General features: G+C 41.9%; 2 protein-coding genes across 3 annotated transcripts; both read left to right on the top strand.

The window, feature by feature from the left end:
• Nucleotides 1-1553: 1553 nt before the first annotated feature.
• LOC311044025 (UDP-glucuronosyltransferase 3A1-like) lies at nt 1554-6987 on the top strand (the record flags this gene model as incomplete). Its single annotated transcript, XM_084055447.1, has 10 exons — nt 1554-1641; nt 2065-2166; nt 2496-2616; nt 2846-3009; nt 3353-3522; nt 3845-4048; nt 4392-4537; nt 5086-5171; nt 5404-5623; nt 6720-6987. The coding sequence occupies 10 exons, from the start codon at nt 1554-1556 to the stop codon at nt 6985-6987; spliced, it is 1569 nt and encodes a 522-aa protein (XP_083911573.1).
• A 1105-nt stretch (nt 6988-8092) lies between these two features.
• Nucleotides 8093-25084, top strand: cep78 (centrosomal protein 78). 2 transcript variants are annotated; one of them, XM_084055808.1, is made up of 16 exons: nt 8093-8177; nt 10572-10840; nt 11394-11569; nt 11679-11751; nt 11885-11988; nt 12896-13070; nt 13550-13663; nt 13822-13886; nt 14031-14136; nt 14626-14743; nt 15581-15623; nt 16195-16320; nt 16478-16555; nt 17924-18105; nt 23153-23321; nt 23951-25084. In XM_084055808.1, the coding sequence occupies exons 2-16, from the start codon at nt 10579-10581 to the stop codon at nt 24596-24598; spliced, it is 2439 nt and encodes an 812-aa protein (XP_083911934.1). In that variant the 5' UTR covers nt 8093-8177; nt 10572-10578; the 3' UTR covers nt 24599-25084. The 2 variants fall into 2 exon arrangements, with proteins under 2 accessions (XP_083911934.1, XP_083911935.1); XM_084055809.1 differs by having other exon boundaries at nt 23966-25084.
• Nucleotides 25085-25437: the final 353 nt, after the last annotated feature.

Genomic DNA, 25437 nt, shown 5'->3' on the forward strand with positions numbered 1-25437 from the left:
CAAATGTTTCTTCCATTATTTCCGCTCAGACTTTGGAATGTGGCTCTGGAACACTATAATGGAAGTCACGCTGTTGAATGTCAATACATTTAAAATGCTGTTCAATTCAATTTAAAAGGCTGTTTAGGTTTTATTGTTTTGTACAGATTCTGACATAATTGAAAACTGACTGTCAAAATCAGCATCTTAACCAGCTCAGTTGCTGCAAAAATAAAGACACTTTAAAACACAGTTTTGAATCAGGTAAAACCTAAGTGACTGTTGTTACTTATTCATTCTATTCTACACTGCAAAGTGTCAATACAACTCTATAGTATAACTCAGAATAATATTTTTTACAGTTAACAGTTTATTCAATTACATTACATCAAATTACAATTACCGGTAATGTCAGAACAGTATGTACACTGTATACGGTATGTATATTGTACATGATGGCAGCTTTTTGCTATTAAAAGAGTAGTAGTAATAGTATTCTAATTCTAATAACTTTTTCTTTTGTCTTTCCAGTGTTACAAAGGGGGGGGGGGTGGGTCCGTCCCCACACTCTCTCTCTCCATATTTCTCCCTCCCTTTCATTGCTGCTGCAGGTCAGTTGCTACTAGATATCGGACTGTACAACTTTTAGATCTAGACAATTCACATCACAACCTCATTCAGACACACACACACAACTTTTTGCTTTCTGCGTTTAAGGACCTGCATCAGAACTGAAGTTTGGATGTTCCATCAGTAACTAAACTGGATTTATCCTAACAGGTGTATTATTATTATTATTATGTTTCTGACACAATAGACTGTGTTGAGTAAGATCTAATCTGAGTTCCCAGAAGTTTTCGCCAGCTCAAGTAAGATCTGACAAGCCTGCTGTCCTCCATCAGAAAGAACAATATCAGGATTCATCTGCAGTTCACAGAAAAGGATTAGCAGAAGCGTAAGTGAACACACAACTTTTTGCTTTCTGCGTTTAAGGACCTGCATCAGAACTGAAGTTTGGATGTTCCATCAGTAACTAAACTGGATTTATCCTAACAGGTGTATTATTATTATTATTATTATGTTTCTGACACAATAGACTGTGTTGAGTAAGATCTGACAAGCCTGCTGTCCTCCATCAGAAAGAACAATATCAGGATTCATCTGCAGTTCACAGAAAAGGATTAGCAGAAGCGTAAGCCTTTTTTTAAAAATATAATATAATTGTGGGTTTTTGGAAACCCTGTCAATGTTACAGGAACATTCTCATGGGACTTCATTGTGTTCATTTCCTGTCTCCATTTCCAATGTTTTTTTTTCTTGTCCAGACCATGCACGTGTCTTAGGACACTAGTATCTATCCCATGCACTTAACTGGATTTGACTACTCGCATACACACAGAAGAGAAGACACTGCTGGCCTGTGCTACAATACCTACAGTCAGAGCCAATGGTTCCTGCTCCATATCACATGACAGGATTTTTATAACAGATTTCATCCATTGGAGGCATTGTATTACTGGAACTGTCTTTGAGAGGACTTTGGTTGCCTGCTCAGTGTGTTGAACTATAGTGACATGGCAATCTTGTTTTGGGTCATTTCTTTCCTCTTCACGGTCCCTGGCTTCCTACAGTCTGCCAAGATCCTGACTGTCTGTCTCATTGGTGAGTACATTACAATGGCGTGGAACTGATCAGCTGGTGTGAAAAGTCATCATTATCTAGTAAAATCATTGGCTGTTATAACCACTTAAAAACATTATATACTTTGTTGACTGTGGACGCCCAGAAGTCCATACTTGGTCTGCTCCTGTTTTCCCTCTACAACAAATCTCTTACAATCTACAATCTCACAGCGCGTTGCAACGGCTTACTATATGTTATGAGCTCGTAGATCTGCTATTGTTGCAGAATCTCCACCTGTTGTGACCTGCCCAGAATAGGGACGCTAGGATTCATGTGGCTAATAGACATTTAGGGTAAAGTAGAATGATGGGAATATAGTAGCATCCTGACATCTCCTCTCCTCTCCTCTCCTCTCCTCTCCTCTCCTCTCCTCTCCTCTCCTCTCCTCTCCTCTCCTCTCAGGTGGAAGCCATTACTTATTATTAGATGAGATCTCCCATAACCTCCATCTGCACGGTCATGATGTCCGCATGCTCTTGCAGCTGGGTAACCCTGTTATTACAGGTACTCCTACTCACTTAAATAACAAACACACGTGTGCACATATCCTCAAACAAGCATTCAGGCAAACACACAATCTCAGCAAATCCCAGTTCTTTCTCTTTAACTGTCCAGCTACAGTATACTCATGTACCTGTAGGCACGTACGAACACACACACACACACACACACACACACACACACACACACACACACACACACACACACACACACACACACACACACACACACACACACACACACACACACACTTAACACACTTAATTTTGGATGTCTATCACGGGCACATGTGTGGAAAAACGACATGAACATCATTGCTGTATTCCTGTCAGGTTTTACCTATGCAGGCCGTGCAGAAAGCTACCAGATGAGCACCTGGTCTTTAGGAGACAGCTACATTAAAGACTATAATGGCTGGTTTCTGGAGCAGCAGACACAGTTCTTACTGGGAAGGTACTGTAGGCCTACATCATGATGCTTATTATTGTTTACCTTAATGTCATTCCTTCACTCAACTTCCTCTGTATTTTACACTGTACTCTCATCTTCCACGCACGCACGCACGCACGCACGCACGCACGCACGCACGCACGCACGCACGCACGGACGCACACTCACTCACTCACTCACTCACTCACTCACTCTCTTTCTTTCACACACACTCTCTCTCTCTCTCTCTCAGGGATAACTTCAATAACTTCTTGAACTTCATGGGGCACCTATCGTACCAGTGTGACAGGTTGTTGGGGGACAGTGAGATGATGGGCTTCCTCCAGGCACAGCGCTACGATGTGGCCATTCTCGACGCTTTCAACCCCTGTTCCTTCATCCTGGCACGCAAGCTTGGTATATCGCCTAGTTGTGCACAGTTCGGGTTACATCAAGTTATCACTGTAATATCACATGTATTACTTAAACTTTAAAAGATAACAACAACTGTATACAATGTTCATTTACACTTGCACATAGATACAATTCACTGACATTCCTGGTCACTTTAACATGTTGTAGTTGTTTCACTGTCTTGACTTAGGCCACAGTGACCAACCAGCGCTAATTGAACTATGAGATAAATACATATGTATTTCAGTGGTCATATTGTAGCCTATTTGGTACTGTAAGCAGTTATAAGTAAACAGGATATACCCAAATGTATTATATTCTTTCTTCTTTTTGTTATTTTGTGTAGGCATTCCTTATATAGCCTTCTATCCCAGCACTTTGAATGGTCCTCTGTCCATCGCCCTGCCCAGCCCTCTTTCCTATGTCCCTGTCTTCAGCTCGGACCTGCCTGACAGTATGGACATCTGGGGCCGCGCAAAGAACCTGCTCTATGCCCTCCTGGCTCCAATAGGTCAGAATGCAGTAATTGTGACCGAATAGAATAGAATTCTTGCTTTGAGGGGTAACTGACCAGTCAGTTATTATATGGGCATCCTATCTCACCAGCTATTCTATATTCTTGAGATATGTCAAATAGTGTTCATGGGGAGTTTTCTCGAGAGATGTCTGCTAGTTTGGTATAAAAGATTACCATCTAATGGTTAAAAGAGCAGATGTTTCCTGGTTCCAGTAGTTTTGAGTGTTTTCTGAGAATGTCCTATGATGACGTATGTTTCCCAATGGTCCCATAAAGGAAATATTTCTTCCCCGTCATGTCTTTTCTTTTCCCCCAGGCCAGAGTCTAATATGGTCAAAGTTCAGGGGGGTAGCTGAAAACCACTTGGGCTCAGGCTCACCCCCTGGTGGTCTTGAGGAATTATACCTGGGAGCAGAGCTCTGGGCCTTTAACACAGACTTCTCCCTGGAATTCCCCCAGCCTCTCATGCCCTACACTGTGTTAGTGGGAGGCCTTCTGAATGCACCTGCTAAGCCTCTGGATCAGGTTTGTTTTCTATTCTATTCTATTCTATTCTATTCTATTCTATTCTATTCTATTCTATTCTATTCTATTCTATTCTATTCTATTCTAGTGATTGCTAACCCATCCAGATCAGATAAATAACCTTCATGATTGGGCTTAAACATATAGCTAGATAGAATTCTTACAGGAAGAAGGTAACACACTATAAATTCCAAATCCATTGCTTGATCAGCTTGTGCTCCATCTCCTCCACCCCATCTACCCACCTGCCCTTACTTCTATGCTCAACCTTGTGCCTTCCTCACATTCTCCGTCCTCTGGTCTCTCTGCCGTCTTTCTGTTTACCTCTCTCTCCACCCTATAGGACTTGGAGTCATGGATCGCAGCTTATGGAGAGGCCGGCTTCATTGTGGTGACCCTAGGATCCATGGTCTCCTCTGTCCCTGTGGACCGTCTGCTGGTGGAGTTCACTGCTGGCTTCTCCAGGGTTCCCCAAGGGGTCCTCTGGAGGTAAATTCATGAGTCATGGATCCACACGGACACAAAGGCAATGCACCTTGGGTGCACATCTACCTGCGCCAGCATCTCTTGTTTTAAATATACTCTCCTGAGATGTGTCCAATTTATGTCATTTTGACTTTAACCTTGATTTTAACCTTGACCTTTGATTATTTCAACCCCAAAGTTAACAATTTCTTTGTGGTAGCCTCCTGATCATACCCAAAATGTTTCATGAAATTGTATACATCAGATCTCAAGTTATTTCCTTCAATGACACACAGACAGAAGGATAGGGGCAATTATGATGTGGACAGGATAATAATGATAGAACCTTCTCTTAAAGATATCATGGTTGTCTCAGTTGTGTCAATGTAGCTCGAAAAAGTCAATTCCCAATCCTGAAAACTTCAGATCAGTTCTCCATACGTTGCATCCAGCTATATAAGTTGTAGTGCTAAGGATCTACAGTACAGTATGCTGTCAATGAAATATGTCTCACTGCATATTATAAAGTTCAAAACAATTTTTAATTCCGGTAACCTGTTGTGTTTCTACAGGTATGACCCCCAACGATGGCCATCTCATGTGGAAACACCTCCCAACCTCAGACTGGTGTCCTGGCTCCCTCAGAACGACCTGCTGGGTATGGCAAAGTCCCGGGCCTCTCAGTTGACAAAACCGCATGGAGATGCTGAACAAAATGTTCCTGTCATTCAGTGGGATACTCAAGTGGAGCAGTATTCAGCAGCTGTCTATTGTAGAACACATGCATATAAACATTGGCTGTCTATGATGGATCTGGCTTTAGTATTGAGTTTCTCTTGGTCATGCTAACAACTCTTTAAGAGCTCATGTTTTCTGTACTTGTCTCTTAGGTCACCCTAAAGCCTGTCTCTTGATAACCCATGGTGGTCAAAACAGCCTGCTCCAGGCAGTGTACCATGCTGTTCCTGTGCTGGGTCTCCCTCTGTTTGGAGATCAGTATGATAATATGGTGAGGGCTCAAGCCAAGGGCCTGGGCTTGACCATTAAACCTGCACACATCACTAGGGAACTGCTAAGCTCCACAATTGACACGATCATACATGACAACAGGTAGGTTATGTTTTGTATTAATTATACGTAGCCTGTGAGTTAGTTCTGGCAGGTACACTCGAGAGGTTACATGCATGCTCATTCTATGTGGCTGTTTACAGCGTCATGCAGACCCATAGGCCTACAGTACATCATACACTGACTTGGTAGTCGTCCAATCGGGCGGGTTACTTAAGTTGCACTTACATCTGTGTTCCGTCCGCTTTTGTGTCATGGGTGTTGTCATGCGGCGTTTGCTCCCACCACCACCCAACAGAACCAACATGCTATTGGTTCTGTTCCCCATGGGGGGTTGTTATTATATATCTATCTCCCTGCTCTTAAAGGTTAATGATGGTTGTCTTAATTGTGGTGAGCAGGGAGAAAAATGTAGCAGAGCCTGAACACCAAAATAAAATATTACATCCACTCTTGTATTCTCATTCTAACATTGTTTCAATATATTTGGTCTGTAATATTGGTTCAATCTATTTGTGAGTTATCTGACAGAATTATTATTGGTTGATTGAATACTTTATTAGTCAGAAATGTAAACAGCACAAGGTACAGTCAGACATTAAGGCTAAAAGGATAACACAAAAAGGTCCAGGGGACTTATTGCCATTGTGGTCCTGTGGTCTGGGATGGATGGACGGACGGACGGACGGATAGATGGACAAATGAGTGGATGGATGCGGAATGAATGGATGGATCGAGGGATGGATGGATATATGGACAGAGCGATGATAAATGGATGGACGGATAGATAGATGGATGATGGGTGGATGAATGCCTGGATGGGGTGGCAGTGGCTCCGGAGGTAGAATAGTCATCTATAGACTAGATGGTTGGCTATTCAATCCCCGGCTCCACCTGCAAGACACGGAAAGCTTAACTGTTTCTGATGAGCAGGTGTCAGTGGATGAGTCAATCTAAATTTGTAAATAACTTTTGATAAAGGCACTATAGAAATGCAGACCATTTACCATTTTGGATGGATGGTGAGATGAACATGGGCAGACAGGTGGGCGGGCCTTCCATGTATTATTTTGAGCTGAAAATGCCACATTATCTCTTCTTCCCTTCTCCCTCATTCCTCCCCTTTTCCTCTTTGCAGGTTCAAGTCCTCGGCTGTGTCACTCAGCAGGATTCACCAGTCACATCCTGCCCCGCCAGGCCTCAGACTTGTCCAGTGGGTGGAGCACATCCTACACAGCAGAGGTGGAGCTCACCTACGCCCAGCGTCATTGAACCAGCCCTGGTACCAGAGATGCCTATTAGACATCGTGCTGATACTCTTCCTCATACTGTTGGGATTTGTAGTTCTCTGCTGGACCTACTGTAGGAGCAGGGACAGCAGCGGCAAACACAAAAAAGAACAATGAAAGAATGAATGTATGAAAGAAAAATGAATAAATGGGTTTATTTTTAACATAAAAACAGGTAAAAACAACAACCACAAAAGAAATGTAATAAAACATTTCGATTAACAGTGTACAACAATGTCATACTTTTATCAGTCAGGGACACAGATTTATACCTCACTTGTGACAGTACTTTTTTCTGGGAGTGTTATTGAATATTTTATTTATCATCTCTTCTTTCAAAACAACTTGTTACTGCTGTAATATGTGTGCAGTCAATAAACTGATATACTTGATAAATACAAAATACAAACTGATCTATGTAATTCACTCATTACTATGTGTAATATTCCTTCAGAGATGTGAAGAACAAAAGACAAATCTGTATGATGATAACATGAGGTGCCACAGTCTTTAGAGTTTACCAAATAGAGAGTAGAATCCAGTTCACATTTCTGTAATACACAGGAACTATTCCTGTTCAAATCATAACACTTTATAATGGCTGGGTTTTGAAGAGAGAGACGTTTCCCTCCCAGCAGAAAGGACCACCCACTGCTTCCACGCAAGTGCTTTACACTAGACCAGGGGTCTTCAACGTTTTTCAGGCCAAGGACCCTTTAGCTGAGAGAGAGATGAAGCAGGGACCCCCACTATATATTGAATAAAATTGTGTTGCAGATTAAACCTTTTCATTGATTTCATAGATGGCTTCGTAGACTTGTTGGACAGCATCATCATCAGTGAATGTTGGATTCAGACATTTAACCACTTAAACCCTCAAAACTTGACCTTTCACTCTGTACTTGGTCTTCTCTTTTTTCCCTCTACACCAAACCTCTTTGCCGAAAATAGCCAAGCTTGTAGATCTGCTATTTATGGCTAAAGTTCTTCCAGAATAGGTTCAAGTGGTTAATGTAAAAAAAAAAAAAAAAAAAGTTCCTATCACACAAATATTTGACGGCCCCCCTGTAGTAACTCGGAGGACCCCTGGGCCCCTAGGGGTCACGGACCCCCTGTTGAAGACCCCATGCACTAGACCACTGCTCCTCCACAGCACCAGGGGGAGCCAGTCGCTACTCTCAGAACAGCGCCTCTCTTCTCTTCATTAACACAACGACGACAACAACAACCGGGTCTCCAGGAGATTATGGGCAGTTAGGAAACCAAGGGAACATTAATCTAAACAGTTCATGATCCAACTGCAGCAGGTAACTATCATTCTAGGTGCTCTAGTCTATGTAACAGGTATGCAGGTCATGAAATGATTATGGAGTCGTATCGTTTGAATTGAAGTTTAATCAGCTGGCAGGTGTATCTGACAGTGTAATGTTAGTCCTGTATCTATCTCTCTAAACAAACAGGATCCTTCATCCTTGTGTTTGCGTTCATTATTAGTAGAACAACACATTTATAAACGTTACTTGTGATACTGCTGTGAAAGTATTGTGTCGAATTGCTTTTCTTTTTTTTTAAAACTGCTTATATGATGTTCTGCATAGTAGTGTATATCCACCTGTCATTTAATATCACTATGAATTGAGTACAAAGGACCCCAATGGATGGGTTTAGCTGACCTTGTATTGAACTGTACTTTCATGTGCTTTTTTCTGCAAACTTCTAATAAAGTATTCAATCAATCAATCAATCAATCAATCAATCAATCAGGTATGTAGTATTTTTGTATTGATTGAATACATTATTAACAGTTAACAAATAGTACAGTTCAGTTCAGTTCAGTTCATAGAGGTGTGTGTGTGTGTGTGTGTGTGTGTGTGTGTGTGTGTGTGTGTTTTTTCAGATTCAGATTCACTTTTATTGTCACTTAGATGCACAGGTTAGGTACATACATGTGAAAAACTTACGCTCGGAAGCTCCAATAATAAAACAATAAAACATGATAGACAATCTAAAAACGCTCATAGGCAATAAATAAACAAACAAACAAACACAGGTAATTCAGTTTAAGGAAAGTGCATAGTGCGGAGTACAGTTATTGCACATTTCCACTGTCATTTAACAGCCTGATGGCCTGTGGGAAGAAACTGTTCCTCAGCCTGCTGGTACGTGCTGAGAGGATCTTGTATCCCCTTACCCTTCTTGATCTTAGCGGGGAAAAAAGTATTTTATGGGGGTGTGGTCTTTAATGATCCTTAGTGATTTATTGAGGCAGCGCTGGGTGTAGAGGTCCTCCATACTGGGCAGCTCACACCCGGTGATTTTCTCGGCAGTACGGACAACCCTCCTCAGCGCCTTGCGGTTTCTGTCCGTGCAACTGCCGTACCAGGATGTAAAGCTGCTTGTTAGGAGGCTCTCTATCGTGCCTCTGTAGAAGTCCCTGATGGTGTTGGGACCTAGGCCGAATTGCTTCAGGCGCCTGAGCCCGTACAGGCGCTGTTGGGCCTTTTTTACGACTGCAGTGACATGGCAGTCCCAGGTCAGGTCCTTCTCTATGTTCACTCCCAGATACTTAAAGGTGTCCACCCTCTCCACCTCTGAGCCATTGATTTTTACAGGTTGGAGCTCGTCCTTCTGCTTCCTGTAGTCCACCACAATCTCCTTGGTCTTCTTGACATTTAGAGAGAGGTGATTTTCCATGCACCACTGCTCCAAGGTGGCCACCTCCTCCCTGTAGGCCGACTCGTCTCCGCCAGAAATCAGACCCACCACTGCTGTGTCGTCAGCGAACTTCACGACATGGTTTGATGTCTGTGTCGCTACGCAGTCATAGGTGTACAGGGAGTATAGGAGGTGCCCCTATACTCAGACTCAGTGTGGAGGAGGTCCGACCAGCCACTCTCACCGACTGGGGGCGGTCTGTCAGGAAGTCCAATATCCAGTCGCACAGTGATGTGTTCAGGCCCAGGTCCCGGAGCTTGCCATCTAGCCTGGAGGGCACTATGGTGTTAAATGCAGAGCTGTAGTCCACAAACAGCATCCTCACGTAGGTGCCCCTGCCCTCTAGATGGGAGAGGGCCGTGTGGAGGACGTGGGCGATGGCATCTTCTGTGCTCCTGTTGGTTCGATATGCGAACTGCAAGGGGTCGAGGGTGGGGGGAAGCATGGGGCATATGAGTCCTTTAACCAGGCTCTCAAAGCACTTACTGACTATGGGAGTAAGGGCTATAGGGCGCCAGTCATTTAGGCTGGTCACCTTCTGCTGCTTGGGAATGGGAATGATGGTGCTGGTTTTAAAGCAGGTGGGGACGGAGCTGAGGGAGAGGGACAGGTTGAAAATGTCAGTGAATACCTCCACCAACTGGTAAGCACAAGCCTTCAGGACACGTCCCGGGATGCCATCTGGACCAGCCGCCTTCCGCGGGTTGATCCGCTTGAAAGAGCGGTAGACATCAGCCCTGTTGATGGAGAGTGGGCAGTCCTGGTCAGCATCGGAGGTGGAGTGTGTGTGTGCGTGCGTGCGTGCGTGCGTGCGCGCGCGCGCACGTCACAGCGTATGTATGTATGTATGTATGTATGTATGTATGTATGTATGTAGTTCATTCAGCTTTTACTGATAAATAACAAATATCAAGTTTACAAAGAAAAGTAATACATTGCTGTATGTTCACAATTTGTGGGCTTGTCTGTATTCCTTTCTGCTATAGATCTAAAATGATCCAAGACAGTGCACAGATTCGGCGGCGTGGTGCCCAGGACTTCAAAGCGTATTATGACTACGCCTGTGCCAGGCAGGACTCAGCACCGCTTCCAGCTGTAACTATGAATCTGGCCAAAGGCATACTGGACCTCAGTGGAGACCGAGTGAAAGCGACAGACTGGCTCCCCATACTCGGCTCTATCTCTATCAACAAACACCTGCACCACATTGCAATCCACAGCACGTACCAAGCTGCTCTAAACGCTGGAGACATAGGTAGTAAGGTGGAGATAAAGGAATGACAAGAAACCTAACAATTGTCCACGTGCATTTTCTGAGCATGTTTATTTTCAGTTCTGTTTATTTTTTTGGGGGGACAAAGAATACATATCCATGTATGTACAACAGTGCAGTTTAGAACAAGGACACTGCAATTTTGTGCCACGGTGGCGTCGCAAACAAGTCCATGGTGTAGGTAGTCAGGTCCATTTGACATAATAGAGACATTAGAGTGTCAAAGAGTCCATGTTTATTTTAATGATCAATCAATCGATTGTGTTCTGGCTTGGATCAATGGATCTAACTGTATTCCTATTTATCAGTATCATAAACTCATTTTCCCATGTAAAAAAAAAACGATGTTCATTTTTGTTTCATATTAACGTTATATTATCATTTAAGTCTTTAGTGTTTTGGTAATTATTTGGGAGACACTTGTAATACCCTCGTAGCCCACCAGTGGGCCCCGACCCACAGGTTGAGAATCACTGGTAAAGGATAGCCAGACCAGAAAAGATTTGTGACTTACTTGGTCATCTCTTCCTCTCAGATAGCAGGTGCTACAAGTCCAGCTACAGGAAGAAGATCCCTGCTATCTGCTGCAAGGACACCATACTGAAGTTGTGTAAGGCACTAAGAGATTGTCTAGCTGTCTCTCCCAGCCTTAAGACTCTGCAGCTTAATGGACTTCCACTGAGAGAAAGGGACCTCATCACTTTAACAAAGGTACAACATAGGCTTAGGCTAAGTAGACTAGCAATAAAGCTTGACTGACACCGCGCTGATTTATCACAGTCTCTTTCTTCTCTGTTCTATTCCTTTATATTCTGTCTAGGGTTTGGGAAAAAGTAACTCCTTGGAAAACCTGTCTCTGGCTAACTGTCCAATTGGTGATGATGGGTTAGAGGGTATGTGTATTTAGAGTTTGTACTTTGTATAACTTTTCTCTTCATTGTTCCACCTTTAACTATAACTATGCAAGTCTAACCAGTGACTTATTGTTAGACTGTAATGCAAGTTTGTTCGCTGTCTAACTTTTAGCGATTTGCCAAAGTGTGAAGTACTCTGCAAGTATTAAGACAGTGGATTTTACGGGATGTAATCTCACCTGGAGAGGAGCTGAGCACATGGCCAACATAATCAAGGTATAATATTTTGCAACTAAAGCTAAAACGTTTTTTTTAATTACTTTTTGTTTGAACTATTTTGCAATAGTTCAGTTTCTCCAAGGCAGCATAGTGTATGCTGAGAGTATGCTGTGTGGAAAGAAATCACAGCCTCTTTCTGTGAATGCCATAGTGATAAGAATGGTTACTGCAGTTACTGTCGCCATCTAGTGGCATGTTTGAATGTGGATACTTAATCTGAGTTCTCAGAAGCTGTCACTTAAAGGTGCTGTAAGTGATATCTTTGGGTTAAAACTAAAAGTGTTTTGTTAAAATATTTAAATGTATATTCTGATAGTAATTATTGCTATTGTGTTTGCTCAGTAACAAGTCACCCTGTCTCTCCAGCTCTTTATTAAACAGAAAAAACATTTTCTGGTGGGACACTCATTTCATCCAGTCAGGAGAGAGAAACCATGTATCAACTTTGCTTTGACAGTGTTTCAGTTCCAATTTTGTCTGAAAATGTTTTGGACAATCACTTCCAATTTCACTTGTTTATCCTATATCTGTATGAGCTCTCTTTCCTGATTGGATGAATTTGGTATCCTGACCTGAAAATGTAACTGGAGAGACCTGGAGACCCCTGTTAACTGAACAAACACTCTATAGCGATGATTAGGAATACAGAGCTATTTAACAGTTATTTTAACAAACAAATATCACTTACAGCGCCTTTTTAAAAACAGAAGAGAGTAGTACTAAATGTAGACTCATGCTTTTCAATTAACAACTTTATCATAATTATTTTTGATTAACATTGACACATGTGGCATTAGTCAAACTTTTCGTGTACAGGAATTTCCCCCCAGATTCCAATCTCTTCATTTGATGTGGTGTTTTGGTGCTGTCCCTAATGTTTTTGCAATCACATTCCCACCTGCAGCACCAGGGAATGCGGCGGCATGGTGAAGGATGGGTTCAGTCGCTGAGGTATCGCCAACCACAATTTGAGGGAATGGCAGGTCTCCGCCGAGTCACCCTCAACTGTAACCTTCTCATTGGGGACCGGGGGGCTGCAGCCCTTGCACTCGAACTGGCTGAGGACCTTTGGGTTAAAGGTGTGTGTGTGTGTGTGTGTGTGTGTGTGTGTGTGTGTGTGTGTGTGTGTGTGTGTGTGTGTGTGTGTGTGTGTGTGTGTGTGTGTGTGTGTGTGTGTGTGTGTGTGTGTGTGTGTGTGTGTGTGTACATTTTGCAGTTTCTTTCAGAATCTAAAAACGCTATTGCCACCGGTCGGTTAAATATTCTGCCTTGGCATATGGTGCCTTGACATTCCCAACATAAAACTGGTTAATACTTAAAGCTCATGGCCATGCTTTCAGACAGCAGACGTAAGACTTGCAGGGTGCCATAGCCCTATTTGATAGCCTGAGGTGATCCTTAGATGCAATTTGGGGGAATGCTGAGAATTTAGTAATGCTACATTACAGTAGTGCAGTCATTATAATAGCCATAGTGAAGTAGTCAAAAGAAATACAATAAGCAAGGAGCAAAGGTGTCCCCTGTTTATTATTTATTTAATTATGTATTTATCCAACAGCTGTGGACCTGCAGAAGTGTGGTCTGTCCAACAAGGGAGCTCAGTGTCTATTGGAGTCCTTGAAGACAAATTCTACTCTTTGTGTGCTGGATATCAGAAGTAACCCTTTAGTCGGTGAGGAGCCACACACCAGAATTCATAGCGGTTTCTTTTCTCAGGATGCTCAAGCTAATACAATGTGTCCAGTCCATTTCAAATAATGGTCAACAAACCATTCCTGTAGATTGTTTGTCTATTTTACACGTGTTGTTTTGTTCTCCTGCCTCCTACAGACAAGGTGCTTATAAAAACTACAATAGAGAAGATCCTGATGAACGCTGATGGACAGTCATCAGAGGTAATGTTTTGTGGTCAATGTTCAAGCAAACATTATGTACGTGAAATGAGGAGGTCTGTTCATGTAAATGTGTTCTTGTAGACATACACCGATTCACAGTTTTAGTTTTTTCATAGCGTGAATGTTGACTGTTCTTTATTGCAGTACAACTGGATCAAACCACCCACCCACAAAGAGTCACCGAAGCCTCCTGGCCCTAAAAGAAGACAGTTGTCCAATACAGCCAGAGGGAAAGCTACATTCAGGATAGGTACATATACACTGTACATTCAACATATACACATAACTGTACATAATTGTCCAATTCTATTCATGGGATCATCATAGGATTGTATTCATAGGATTGTGTTCATCAAAATTAGATAGCTATAATGTGTGTAGTCACAGTATGAACAGTCATAATGCAAAATCATAAAACACAACAGTGTAATTACAGTTATAACTGCTTCATGATTTAAGCCATTTGTAGTGAGGTGCCCTTTTGGTAGACTTTGACAAAATGTTAAGTACTTTGTTGCCCTTTTGAGCAACTACTTATTGGGTCACTTCCACACTCCTCAGCTGAGAATCTGTCAAAAACTATTTTGAACGACACTTGTTGAAAGAGTCGTGTGATGAAGTATAAATTAGCCTTTAAACTCATGTTACTGGACAGTGAAATACTGTATGTACATTATAAGCTCTTTCTAGAATTTTTGAAAAACAACATTTTGAAAATAGTGTCTCTGTTCTGTTCTAGCTCCTCGGAGAGGGACCTCAGCTGGCAGGTGGAGTCCAGGAGTTGTCCAGCAACAGAGGCCCCCTTGTCGCTCAAGTCGTGTGCCTTGGCGCACTGCTGCACGTTCCGAACGCCAGAGGTGAGGACATATACACAGATCAGAGTGGATCAGAGTTCACACACCACTTGTTCAGTTCAGTCAAAGGAATTCATATATTTGCTGCATCCTGTTAAATTCAGGCTGATCTAAATGAAGCAAAAACATCAAGAAAAGAAAAGTAAAACACATCATTATAATAATTATATAATAATAATTTAAAAAACGCGAGACTTGCGTTACTTGCGTTACGTACTGCAACACCATTGGGAAGGTTGGATAACATACAGTATTGTGAACATTTTATGATCAACTGTTGATAAATGTGTTTATTTATGCAATGTACTAAAGATGACCCTTTTTGGATCTCTAATCCTAACCTTAAAAATGATTTACTTACTTTTTGTTTTACTTAATTTGCAAATGACATACAGTAATGTTGACCTATCCAATGTATGGCAACATTCCCATGCCAGAAAAAATACAACACAAACTTCAAATGCAAAAAATCAGGATTTGTTTTCTGGGAAACACAACATTTTGGTCCTGAGGCCTTCATCAGGTTGTCTTAACCTAAGACAACCACATGAGGGTTTCAGGACCAAAACTTTTAGTTTCCCAGTAAACAAATTCTGATCTCTTGCATTTGAAGACACTGTGCGGGAGCTTTTTCTTCCAAGTTTATCGACCCTAGCTTGGTCTTCACTGACGTACTTTTCGTTTTATATTATGAAGGTGTGCGAAAGTCTTCCTTGTCAAATTCCCATGCCAAAAACCTGTCATAATTTAAATTAGAAAGACAATTAACTTCCAAATCTCCAGTGGAGCGTGTATGTGCTGAAGTAAAATAAAGTAGTCTGAAATATAGTTTTGTTTCAGAGGTCTGCCTCCTGGTCTTACCATGGTGGAGCAGAGCTTTCAGGTATGGAAAAGCCTTTTTTGTTCTACTTTGCTTTATCCGAGTTGTGAACAGAATGTCCACTATTGCCTATACATGAACATGAATAGGGTCTGACATCCAGATCTGCCGCCACTACTTATTGCATGGATTAAAGTTCTCAGTTGCCTCGAATGATTTCAGTCATTTGGATTCCATAGAAGCCAGCATGTCTTATATGAAAGCATGTTGCACAGCGAAAATAGCCGATCTACAAGCTCTCAATATCTTGCCGATGCATTGAGATTTCTTCAGCTGGTTGGCAGTATCTAGAACAGCAGGAACAGTATTACTAAAACATCATCATTTTACATATTGTGTTAATTGGTTAGGAATCAACGCTAGTTTGGAGGGCTCCTTTAATACTGTTTCACAAATCGCACATTAGGACTTGGTCATTACAGACATTTTTATTTTGCTTTAATCCATGTAATTGTGTTGAGTTTAGTTATTTGTATCATTCTCTATAGTGTCCATAGTCTTTCTCCACAGTAAAACACCACTATACAGTAAAACACTACTATACAGTAAAACATTACAATATGGTCTTCAACAGGGTGCAGCCTCTGTGAAAGTTACCTTGGAATCCGAGTTGGACGAAGAGGAGGAAGAGGAGGAGGTAGAGGAGGTGGTGGTTGAAGTTGAGCCGACTCCATCTGCTGTCAGCCTTCGACGTATGCAGGTAAGATCTATGGGTGAATATGGCTGTTATTTGGGATCTTGCCATTGACTTTTCCACTGTTTTAAATTAAACTTGAGCACGCACGCACACACAAACACAGGTTTTGACCCGTTTCAAGCATTCACATGGTGTGTGTGTGTGTCTCTGACTCCTGCAGATGGAGCTAGAGGATTGTCATATGAGACTGGCAGAAGAGCGCAGAGCCAGGCTGAAAGCTGAGTCCAGGGTCATGGAGGTACTGATACTCTTCCAGAGTTTTCACATTGCTACTGCAGCTGTGTTAGCTGCTCTTAGTGGTTGGTATTAAATTGAGGACCAGTTGATAGCGTCAGACAAATTCAAGTATTTAAGTGTGGTGAGCTTGATTTACATTATAACCATTAGGTTTTTAATTCATGAGTTTAAATTGTGTTCAGCTTCAGCCAGTATTCTGAAAGGAGTCTTATGTTGTCATGGTGGAAATGCATCATAACCGCACCAAATGTATTTAGCACTGAGTAGTGAATTTATTAAAACCATTCAATACACTCTTTTGGTGACACAGAAACTGCCCTATTGTTGCCATGACTGTCATACATGTGTCATCCAAGTGTCAAAGAAAAATGACACACATCTCAATGACATTCTATGCTTATCTTTTTAACAAAAGATCCTGTTTTAAGTTCACGGTGTGTTTCTCAGTGTTGTCATAATGTTCTGCTGTAAACAACACTGAGTGTCCCCTGAGTGTTGGTCAAACAGGCACGCCACATAATGTATGAGACGCCTCTGCTTATCTTGTAAACAACAGATAATTTTGAGTCATGAGTGTGATCTAAAGAATCCTTTCTGACCATGTTTGACAGGCCTTCCTATGTGAGGGACCTCATCAAAATAGTGACCAACAAGTAGAGCTACTGTAGCATTATTAGTCAAATGACAGAAAACTTCTAAAGTGTACATTTTTCAGTCTATTATCACATATTATGCTATGTATTGTAAGTATGTAATCATATCATGAAAGTGAAATTATGCTAATACATAGTGCAAAAATGTACAGAGGTAATGTACTTAAATGTGTTTGTTGAAATCGAGCCAATGATGTAGGCATGAATAACTTATGGCAAGCAGTTTTCTACTGCTGATTTTATCCTAACTCGAAGATATTGTGATAACCAGGAGACTAATAGGGTTGGGTGTTTAAACATTCACTCCAATTTAAGTCCTGCTGCCAAATGTTCAAATATTACATTATTTGAATATCCTATTGAACACAGCATACTGTTGTATAGGTCTAATAAAAAAAACACTTGGACAGAGCTCTTGCCTACCATTACAAGGTGCCAACACTATTTTTAGCATTTTATATTTGTACATTACATCTGCACAAGTACTTTTCAGAGGACAACAATGTCAAGCTACAAAACCAACAGTTCCTGATTCATTATTATATTATTTTCATTGCAGTAGTTTGCTTGATGCCAGGAGCCAATCATAACAGATTTGAGCTATTCCAGGTAGATCCTAGATGGATAGATCAGATAGAAACATCCCAGACTGGCATGTATTGCATGGCTTAAGTATTGAAGTGTACATTTGCAATCTTTTCTTCTTTCCTGTTCAGTATGAGATGGAGAATGCACGTCTTCGCAGCGTCAACCTTTCTATGTCTGAGGCGCTTGTGGCCCCTAACTCTCGGTCAGCGGCATCTGCCTCCAGTGCCCTTGAGGACGAGGCAGTCCTCGATAGTATTGAGAACTCATTTACCAAGTTTCACGCCTTCCTGGACCTCCTGAAGGATGCTGGGTAGGTACATGTATAAGACAATAGAAATTCATTTTTCCTCAAAACCTTAAACTGACCAGTTGCTTCAATACTTGCAACAGTACCTACCCCTCTAGAATGGAAAAGAACCCTAGGTTCACCTCTAGGCACATCCCCATGGATTCAAGTTCTCAGTCGCCACGACTGATTTCAGTCATTTGGATTCCATAGAAGTCAGCATGTCTTCTATGGAAGCATGTCATGCACCGAAAATAGACTATCTACAAGCTTACCACGCATTGCACTGCGCGTGTTCTAAGCTTGTAGATTGTCTATTTCCGGTTATTCGCTATTTTAAGCTTAAAGAGTACTTGAAGTGGTCAAACTGGTCAAACAAGTGGTTCAATCCTCCAGAAAATCCTAATGATCTCAGATATTTCATAAAAGCAAAGGTTAACCCTCTGGCGTCTGGCATTTTGTTGACTTTAGCATCAATCTGCAATTTCTTCAACTGGTTGGTTGTAGATCTACCAAAACATCATAATTATACATATTGTGCTAATTGTTTATGAAACACAACGTGTGTGTGTGTGTGTGTGTGTGTGTGTGTGTGTGTGTGTGTGTGTGTGTGTGTGTGTGTGTGTGTGTGTGTGTGTGTGTGTGTGTGTGTGTGTGTGTGTGTGTGTGTGTGTGTGTGTGTGTGTGTGTGTGTGTGTGTGTTCCTTTCTTGCCGTTTCACGAATTGCATATTATGAAATGACCTGGAAACAAACATTTTTATCAGTCGTGAGATTTTATTTTGCTTTAATCCATGCATCCCTATTTCTGTGTCTGGCATGTGCTAGTGAGAACCCCTTTTTATTTTTAAAGATATTCTTGGGGGCTTTTCTGCCTTTATTTATAGTGGAAAGTAAAGATTGACAGGAAACTTGGAGAGAGATGCAGCATAGATTGTCGGGAATGGGATTGAACCCACGATGCGCTGTCAGACTACATTAAAGCCTAGGTGCGCGGACCTCTACGCCAGCGGTCCGGGCCTAGAACACCTTTTTCATTCTCTAAACAGCCTCAGCTGAAATGCCATTCGATAAGTTCCTGCAATGCCGTGCATAACTGGGCGGCTATAGCTGAATGGCTAGAGAGGCCGTCTGGGAAACAGAAGGTCTCTGGTTTGCCTCCCAGCCCCGGCTATGTATCCATGAGCAAGACACTTAACCCCCAACTGCTCTCCCTGAGCAGCCATCAGCTGGGTGAAGCTGAAACAGAAATGTCCCCACAGGACTAACATAGGTCTCCCCTTTCTCATTTTTAAAATTTAGTTCAGTGTCCAACAACATCACCTGATCCAGACTCAGACAAAATTAAAGGGTTTTTGTCAGTCTCAAAACGAAACTCAACTGATGGAGAAACGATGTAATGGGCACTGCGGACCATTCTCGGAAACACAGATGTTATTTTGTTACTTACCCAGACAGTGTGCCGGTTGGCATATCAACCGGCCCAAACTGGAATACAGTGGACAGAGGTGAAATGAAAATGAAAGTGACCTTTTCTAATGAGCAACAAGAGCCAACTTGAATACTGATGGACATTGAGCTCATGGTGTCCTCCCAGAGGTCATTATGTTTGGCTCTGGGTCAAGTATAGATTTACAAAGGATAATTAAATGCATATTTAACTATCAGACAATTTTTGTATGTGTTTACAGCAACCTAGCTACACCATTGTGTAAATGTATCAATTTGACTCTTTATTAGATTACCATTTTTGGAGATCCAACAAAGCTGGATTCGGTCATAACACTGGTAATCGTAATAGGGGCACGGTGGCGCAGTTGGTAGCGCTGTCGCCTCACAGCTAGAAGGTCCTGGGTTAGATTCCATCCGGGGACGCTGTGGGCGCTGGGGGCGTGTCCTCTCCTCCGCGTCATCAGTGCCCATACCCTAGGTGGGGTTGGAGAAAGGGCGTTTCTGTGTGGAGTTTGCATGTTCTGTTGCATGTTTTGTGAGGTACCCTCACAAAAACATGTACTGTATCTATACTGCCTCCCCCTGGTCAGCCGTGGCGCCTGATGGAAGGGAAACGAGGGAAAAAGAACTGGTTGGAATAACGTGTTCCTTCCACGCACTACGTCCAACCGGGGAAACTCCCCCCTGTCAGGTGATGAAGGCTTTTTAGCTCTCATGCATTGAAGGAGGCATGAGCTCAGCTCTGGCCTCTCCCTAGGCTGGCAGAGGGAGTGTAGCGCCCAGGATTACTTAGACAATTGGCACTGGGTGAAAAAAATGGGGTTGCAAAATTGTGGGATATTTTTTTTGAAAATAAATAAATAAATAACACTGGTAATCAAGTTGGATGGGCAGATTTGATCTTACTTGAACAGTAAACCTGTTGATCCCAGTGTGAACCAACACACCCCACAATCCCCCTCTTATTTTGACAGCATGGCTGCAAGTTTGGTGTTTGGAACGGTTACTGTCATTTTCATTCTGATCATAGTGTTCCAGTTTTGTAACAGTTTGGAATTTCCATGGATATTTTCTGCTGTCTGTGTTTTGTAAGCTAATAACATTGGTGTTGTAAGCCAGGTCAGCTCTCCTCCTAAATATATATTTCCCAGCAGTAGCATTAACATCAGTACAGTTTTGTTTTGAGACACTTTCACTTTCTCCTTTTATTGGGCAGCAGGCCAGGGGCTCAGGAGAGAGAGTGGGCACCTCAGAATCCGAAGGATCCAGCTCCTTTTGACATCATGACAAAGTGTCCTTGAGTAACACACTGAGCTCCCTGGGTGCTGTTCAATACCCTTTATTTATTTATTTATTTATTTATATATATGTATTTATTTCAGGGACAGAGCACATTAATGAACATCAAATATAAGATGTAAACATGCCAGAGTTAATCAAAAATGCTACTTTACTAGTCCCTAGGCAGGTAACAAAAACAGAAATATTAGTGGAATAATCATATACAAACACATACATGTGTATATATACAAATACACAAATACAAAACAAAATACATTGTAAAACATGTATTACATGTTAAAATTGATCACAGTTTTGGCTTGCCTTGAGCCATTCTTTTAGATGGGTCTTAAAAGTAAAATGGGACATGTACTGTAGGGCAATTCCCTTATTACAAGTGGTTGGCCATTCCAAAGTTTACTTCCCTTAGTTATATACTGACAGCACATTATTTCCAAACATGACGCCTAACAGTCCCCTCTAGTGGTGGCCCTGGTGCCATCAATGCCACTGCCAGCCTTCATTTAAACTTCAACTTCACTTCATTTGTCATATCACATGTTTACAGGTTTTTGTACAAGCTACCCATGAATTGTAGTTCCATTTAAATGAAGAATAGAGGGGGGGAGTCAAATTTCAAAACAGACAATATCCAATATACATAAAGAGTGTACTCAAAAAATAAAGTCTCAGTCTCTTGTACAAATAAAGACATCACGTAGCAGCAGAAATAAAATATGTATGAAATGTGTCGGAATTGAGTGTATTGGGGGGACAAACCCATGCAAAGCCTTGTATACATAAAATAAGAGAGACAGCGAGATCTCGCTCTTCCTGTAAAATAAGCATATTTGACCTTTTTTTTAATTCTCAGGTCAAAAATATTTTTTCCAGAATGTGACAGTGATTAAGCAAAATGTTCCAATGAAACTTTCCCTTTTGTCTGGATCAATACAGATCCATTTCTGGATCAATTCATATCCATGTCTGGATCAATATATACCCATGGCCATTGAACTATACAGGGCCTTGCAGGACCTTGTTCTAGGGCAGTGGTTCTCAACCTTTTAAGGCCACAACCCCCCAAAATAAGCATATTTTTGAACTGAGGACCCCCCAACCCTGATAAGTGTTGGGGGGGGTCACTTTACTGTTAGTCTCGCGTAGCCAGACCCCACAGAAAATGAAAAACAGCGACCTCTGCTTTTCTGATATTCTGTGGAGTCTGGCAGGAGTATAATGTTAGACTAGAGCGCAGGGAAACACCGGTTTCATGTCTGCCTATAGCGCATCACTTCCGGTTGGTGCGACCATGTTTTCATTCCCACTAACAATATTTCTACACGGAACACTAACACCACTTCTCCCAGAGAACATGGATGGTTTTGGTTATAAGCTCACTTGTTTCTATGATGAAAGAGTAATTTAAAATGTTAATATCTTTCCGTGGTTTTGTCCGCTCCGAGGACGCTATTGTTAAATTAGTTTCGGCTAGTTTCGAGGGGGGGAGGGTGGATCATGGTGGATGGACACGTGAATCCCGCCCACTACATTTGATTGGGTAAAGCGCGGCCCACTTCCTGATCTGAAGGCACGCCCACTTTTAGCCAATGCGCACTGGTTAGGACGAACCGCTCCGACAGATTCCACCGCAGGTCGGAATCTGTTCTTGAGAGATTACTTTACTGTCATCTGGGGACTCCCCCAAAATCAGAGATTGATAGCCTAGAGATTGATATTAATTGTCCATCAACTGCACTTTCCAGTAGGTCTTGTATATACTGTATTTGCTATTAGAGTTTTGTTTTGTCTTGTGTTTCAGTCTGGGTTGGGTCAGTTGGTATCTATGGCTTGAGCACAGAGATGTCATAATGCACATGTGCACAAAGTCTTTAAAGGAGTAGTTCACCCAAAAAAATACTTTTTTTCTACACACCCCATGAAGTATTGAATTTGTGGAGATTTGTTTGTTTTTGTCGCATTCCTAAGCCAATAATTTGATGACCGGCGGAAAGATGCTAATGTATCCGGTAGAAGACTCAAAGAGTCTCCTTTGAGTCTCCTACCGGAGAGTCTGCAGGTCATCAAATTATTGGTTTAGGAATGCGACAAAAACTAAAAAATGCTTCATGGGGAGTGTAATAGATAGAAAATAAGTAATGTTTTGGGTGAACTACTCCTTAACATGAGTTGTAAATGCAGGGTTTAAGTAAAATCTAAAGATCTGAATTATAGGCCTTAAAAAGTCTTAAATAATGAGTAGTTTCAGTGACCATTTTCCATAATCGGTAAACTGGGACGTCCAATTCAACATCCAATTGATTCTTTGTTCCATCTAGCCTAGGTCAGCTAGCCGCGGTTGCTGGGATAGACCAGTCAGACTTCAGCTCTCTGGGGAGACCTCAGCTCTCCTCTTCCACTGGGCAACGTCTGGGATGTGAAGCATCAGCGCCTGTAGGTGAAGGAGGTTTTCAGAATGTTGAGGCAGAAACAGATGCAGCATATACAGTAAGTCTATTGGAATGTTAAGCAAACAAGCAATTGTCATAGAGATCATTTATGTCTTATCGCTATTGGTTGACGTAATCTCTTAGCTCAGTACAAGTAACAACTGGTAAAGTATTAATACTGCCAGTATGTACTTAGGCAATAATACACGAAGAGGAGTGCTATAATATTGACACTGATGTTCTGCTGTCATCATATCAGTGCCAATATCTCACAATATAACACCTCAGAAGTATTATTTTGATTATACAACAGAATCATGAATCTTGAAAGGCTGGTCATCAGTTTTAGGTTCTTCATCAAAATAGCTATTTGTCGTATGACAAATAATAAATTAAAATTATGTTTGTGGAGCCCCAACAGCCAAGTGGTTATGGAACTTTACAAGTTAGCAGATGCTTTTATCTAGAATGACTTAAAAGAACAAAAGCCGAGTAAATGGTATGATTCCTAGTCAACAAACAGGGCAAATAGTCATGATGTCCAAGGTCAGCGAGTCCCTGTTTGATTTTGTGTCATTTGTTGCATCATTTCCCTACTCGCACTCCACATTTCTTGTCTATCTCTGCTATCGCTGTTAAATAAAGGCTTGAAAATGGTCTCATCACAGCTCTATATCTTACACCCAGCTTGGTAATCCCCAGCTTGCTGCCTCAAGGAACCCAGCTGGCAGCCTTGACCACAGACCACCAGCCTCGCCCAGGGGGTTCTTGTCTGCAGATAGACCAACTGAACTGCCTCTCAGCCAGCCTAGTGGACCTGCTATAGACCCCCATGTGGATCTGGAGGATGGTGGACAGGAGCCAGATGAGTACTCAAAACCTGAAGTGCAGCATGACTCTGGGTCAGAGCGCAGCTTCCGTAGCCACCGATCTTACGGCAGTGGATCCCATAGCAACAAAAGTTTCCTTGTAAGTAGCTCTCATGGAAAGGTGTCTAAACCAGTCTCCCTTGGCCACAGTAACAGCAACTCCCACCATAGCGACGGTTCCCATGGATATAGCCTCAAGCACAGCAATGTTTACAGCTCCATCCACAGCGACGGGTCCCTCAGTGATTTGTCCGTGAGGTCAAGCGTAAGTGACATCATGAGTGAGAAGGCAGAGTCCGTGGCCTCCTCGGGGTCAAAGGGGAGTGGAGGTAGAAGGCGACGGACAGCAGGTTGTTCAGGGTCGGAGGGGTCAGAGGTGAAAGCCTACGTGGGGCTGGACACTATGGCACAGGTCAGATCTCTGGGCAGTCTGGGTGGACAGTCAGATGATGACAGATCCTTCTGATTAGCTGACCAGGAGAAATATTAACCAACCTGATGTCAACTCTTCCCCGCCTCCTTTTCTCCTGACTAAGGTTCCCTGTAGTGATGTTAGTGGAGTCAACAACCAAGGTTGATGTAATAGTTCCATCCCATCAACGCATTTCCCTTTTTGTTTTTCCTTGTTTTGTTTTTGGACGTTCTAAAGGCCGAGTGGTCAGTGGTCATGAGGTTTTAAGTAAAGGCCAACCCAACAGTGAAATAGGATTTGATAGATCCTAGCCAAAGTTTTTTTTTTGTAAAAATAAAATACTACTCTTACTGAGAATAACGCTAATTTAGTTTCATGTTAGGTACAAGTTTTACAATTAGTTTTTATGGGAGTTTGTTTAAATGTATTTTTTGTTGAGACATTAATGGCAAATTATTTTCGTTATTTTCTATTTCTATTCCTATTTTATAACTCCCACCTTCCCCAAAATATATTTTTGCAATAAACGCTTTAACATTATATTGTTTGATGAAGGTGTGTGTTAACTTCTATTTAGTCTAATGGGACCCATTGTACTGCGAAATGTTACATGTTGTTTTGAGCTTTCAGAGATGAGCTGTAACCAGGAATGTCTGTTGGATAGACAGTGTTTTTTGGCCTGTAGAGATGGAAGTAACAGGGAACATCATGGACTCTTGAATCATCGTGTGTGTGTGTCTGAGTGTGTCTGATCTATAGGAGGTTTCACATTTAATACTAACCCAGTTTGTTCAAAGGTAGCAGTTTGCAGCCTCCAATCACATTTAATTGTTTAAGAATAGTAACAGAGTATCCCCAAGGGGGATCCGTGTTTATGTTTACTGCGTTTTCTT

Source organism: Gymnoscopelus microlampas (genome assembly GCF_963454915.1).
Source record: "Gymnoscopelus microlampas genome assembly, chromosome: 4".
Lineage (NCBI taxonomy): Eukaryota > Metazoa > Chordata > Actinopteri > Myctophiformes > Myctophidae > Gymnoscopelus > Gymnoscopelus microlampas.

Excerpts from the sequence above, each read along its gene's own strand:
- cep78 (XM_084055808.1), top strand. The coding sequence starts at position 10,579 with ATGATCCAAGACAGTGCACAGATTCGGCGGCGTGGTGCCCAGGACTTC. Across the intron at positions 14,137-14,625 it reads GAAAGCTACATTCAGGATAG|CTCCTCGGAGAGGGACCTCA; the intron begins GTACATATACAC and ends GTTCTGTTCTAG. Across the intron at positions 18,106-23,152 it reads GACCTCCTGAAGGATGCTGG|CCTAGGTCAGCTAGCCGCGG; the intron begins GTAGGTACATGT and ends TGTTCCATCTAG.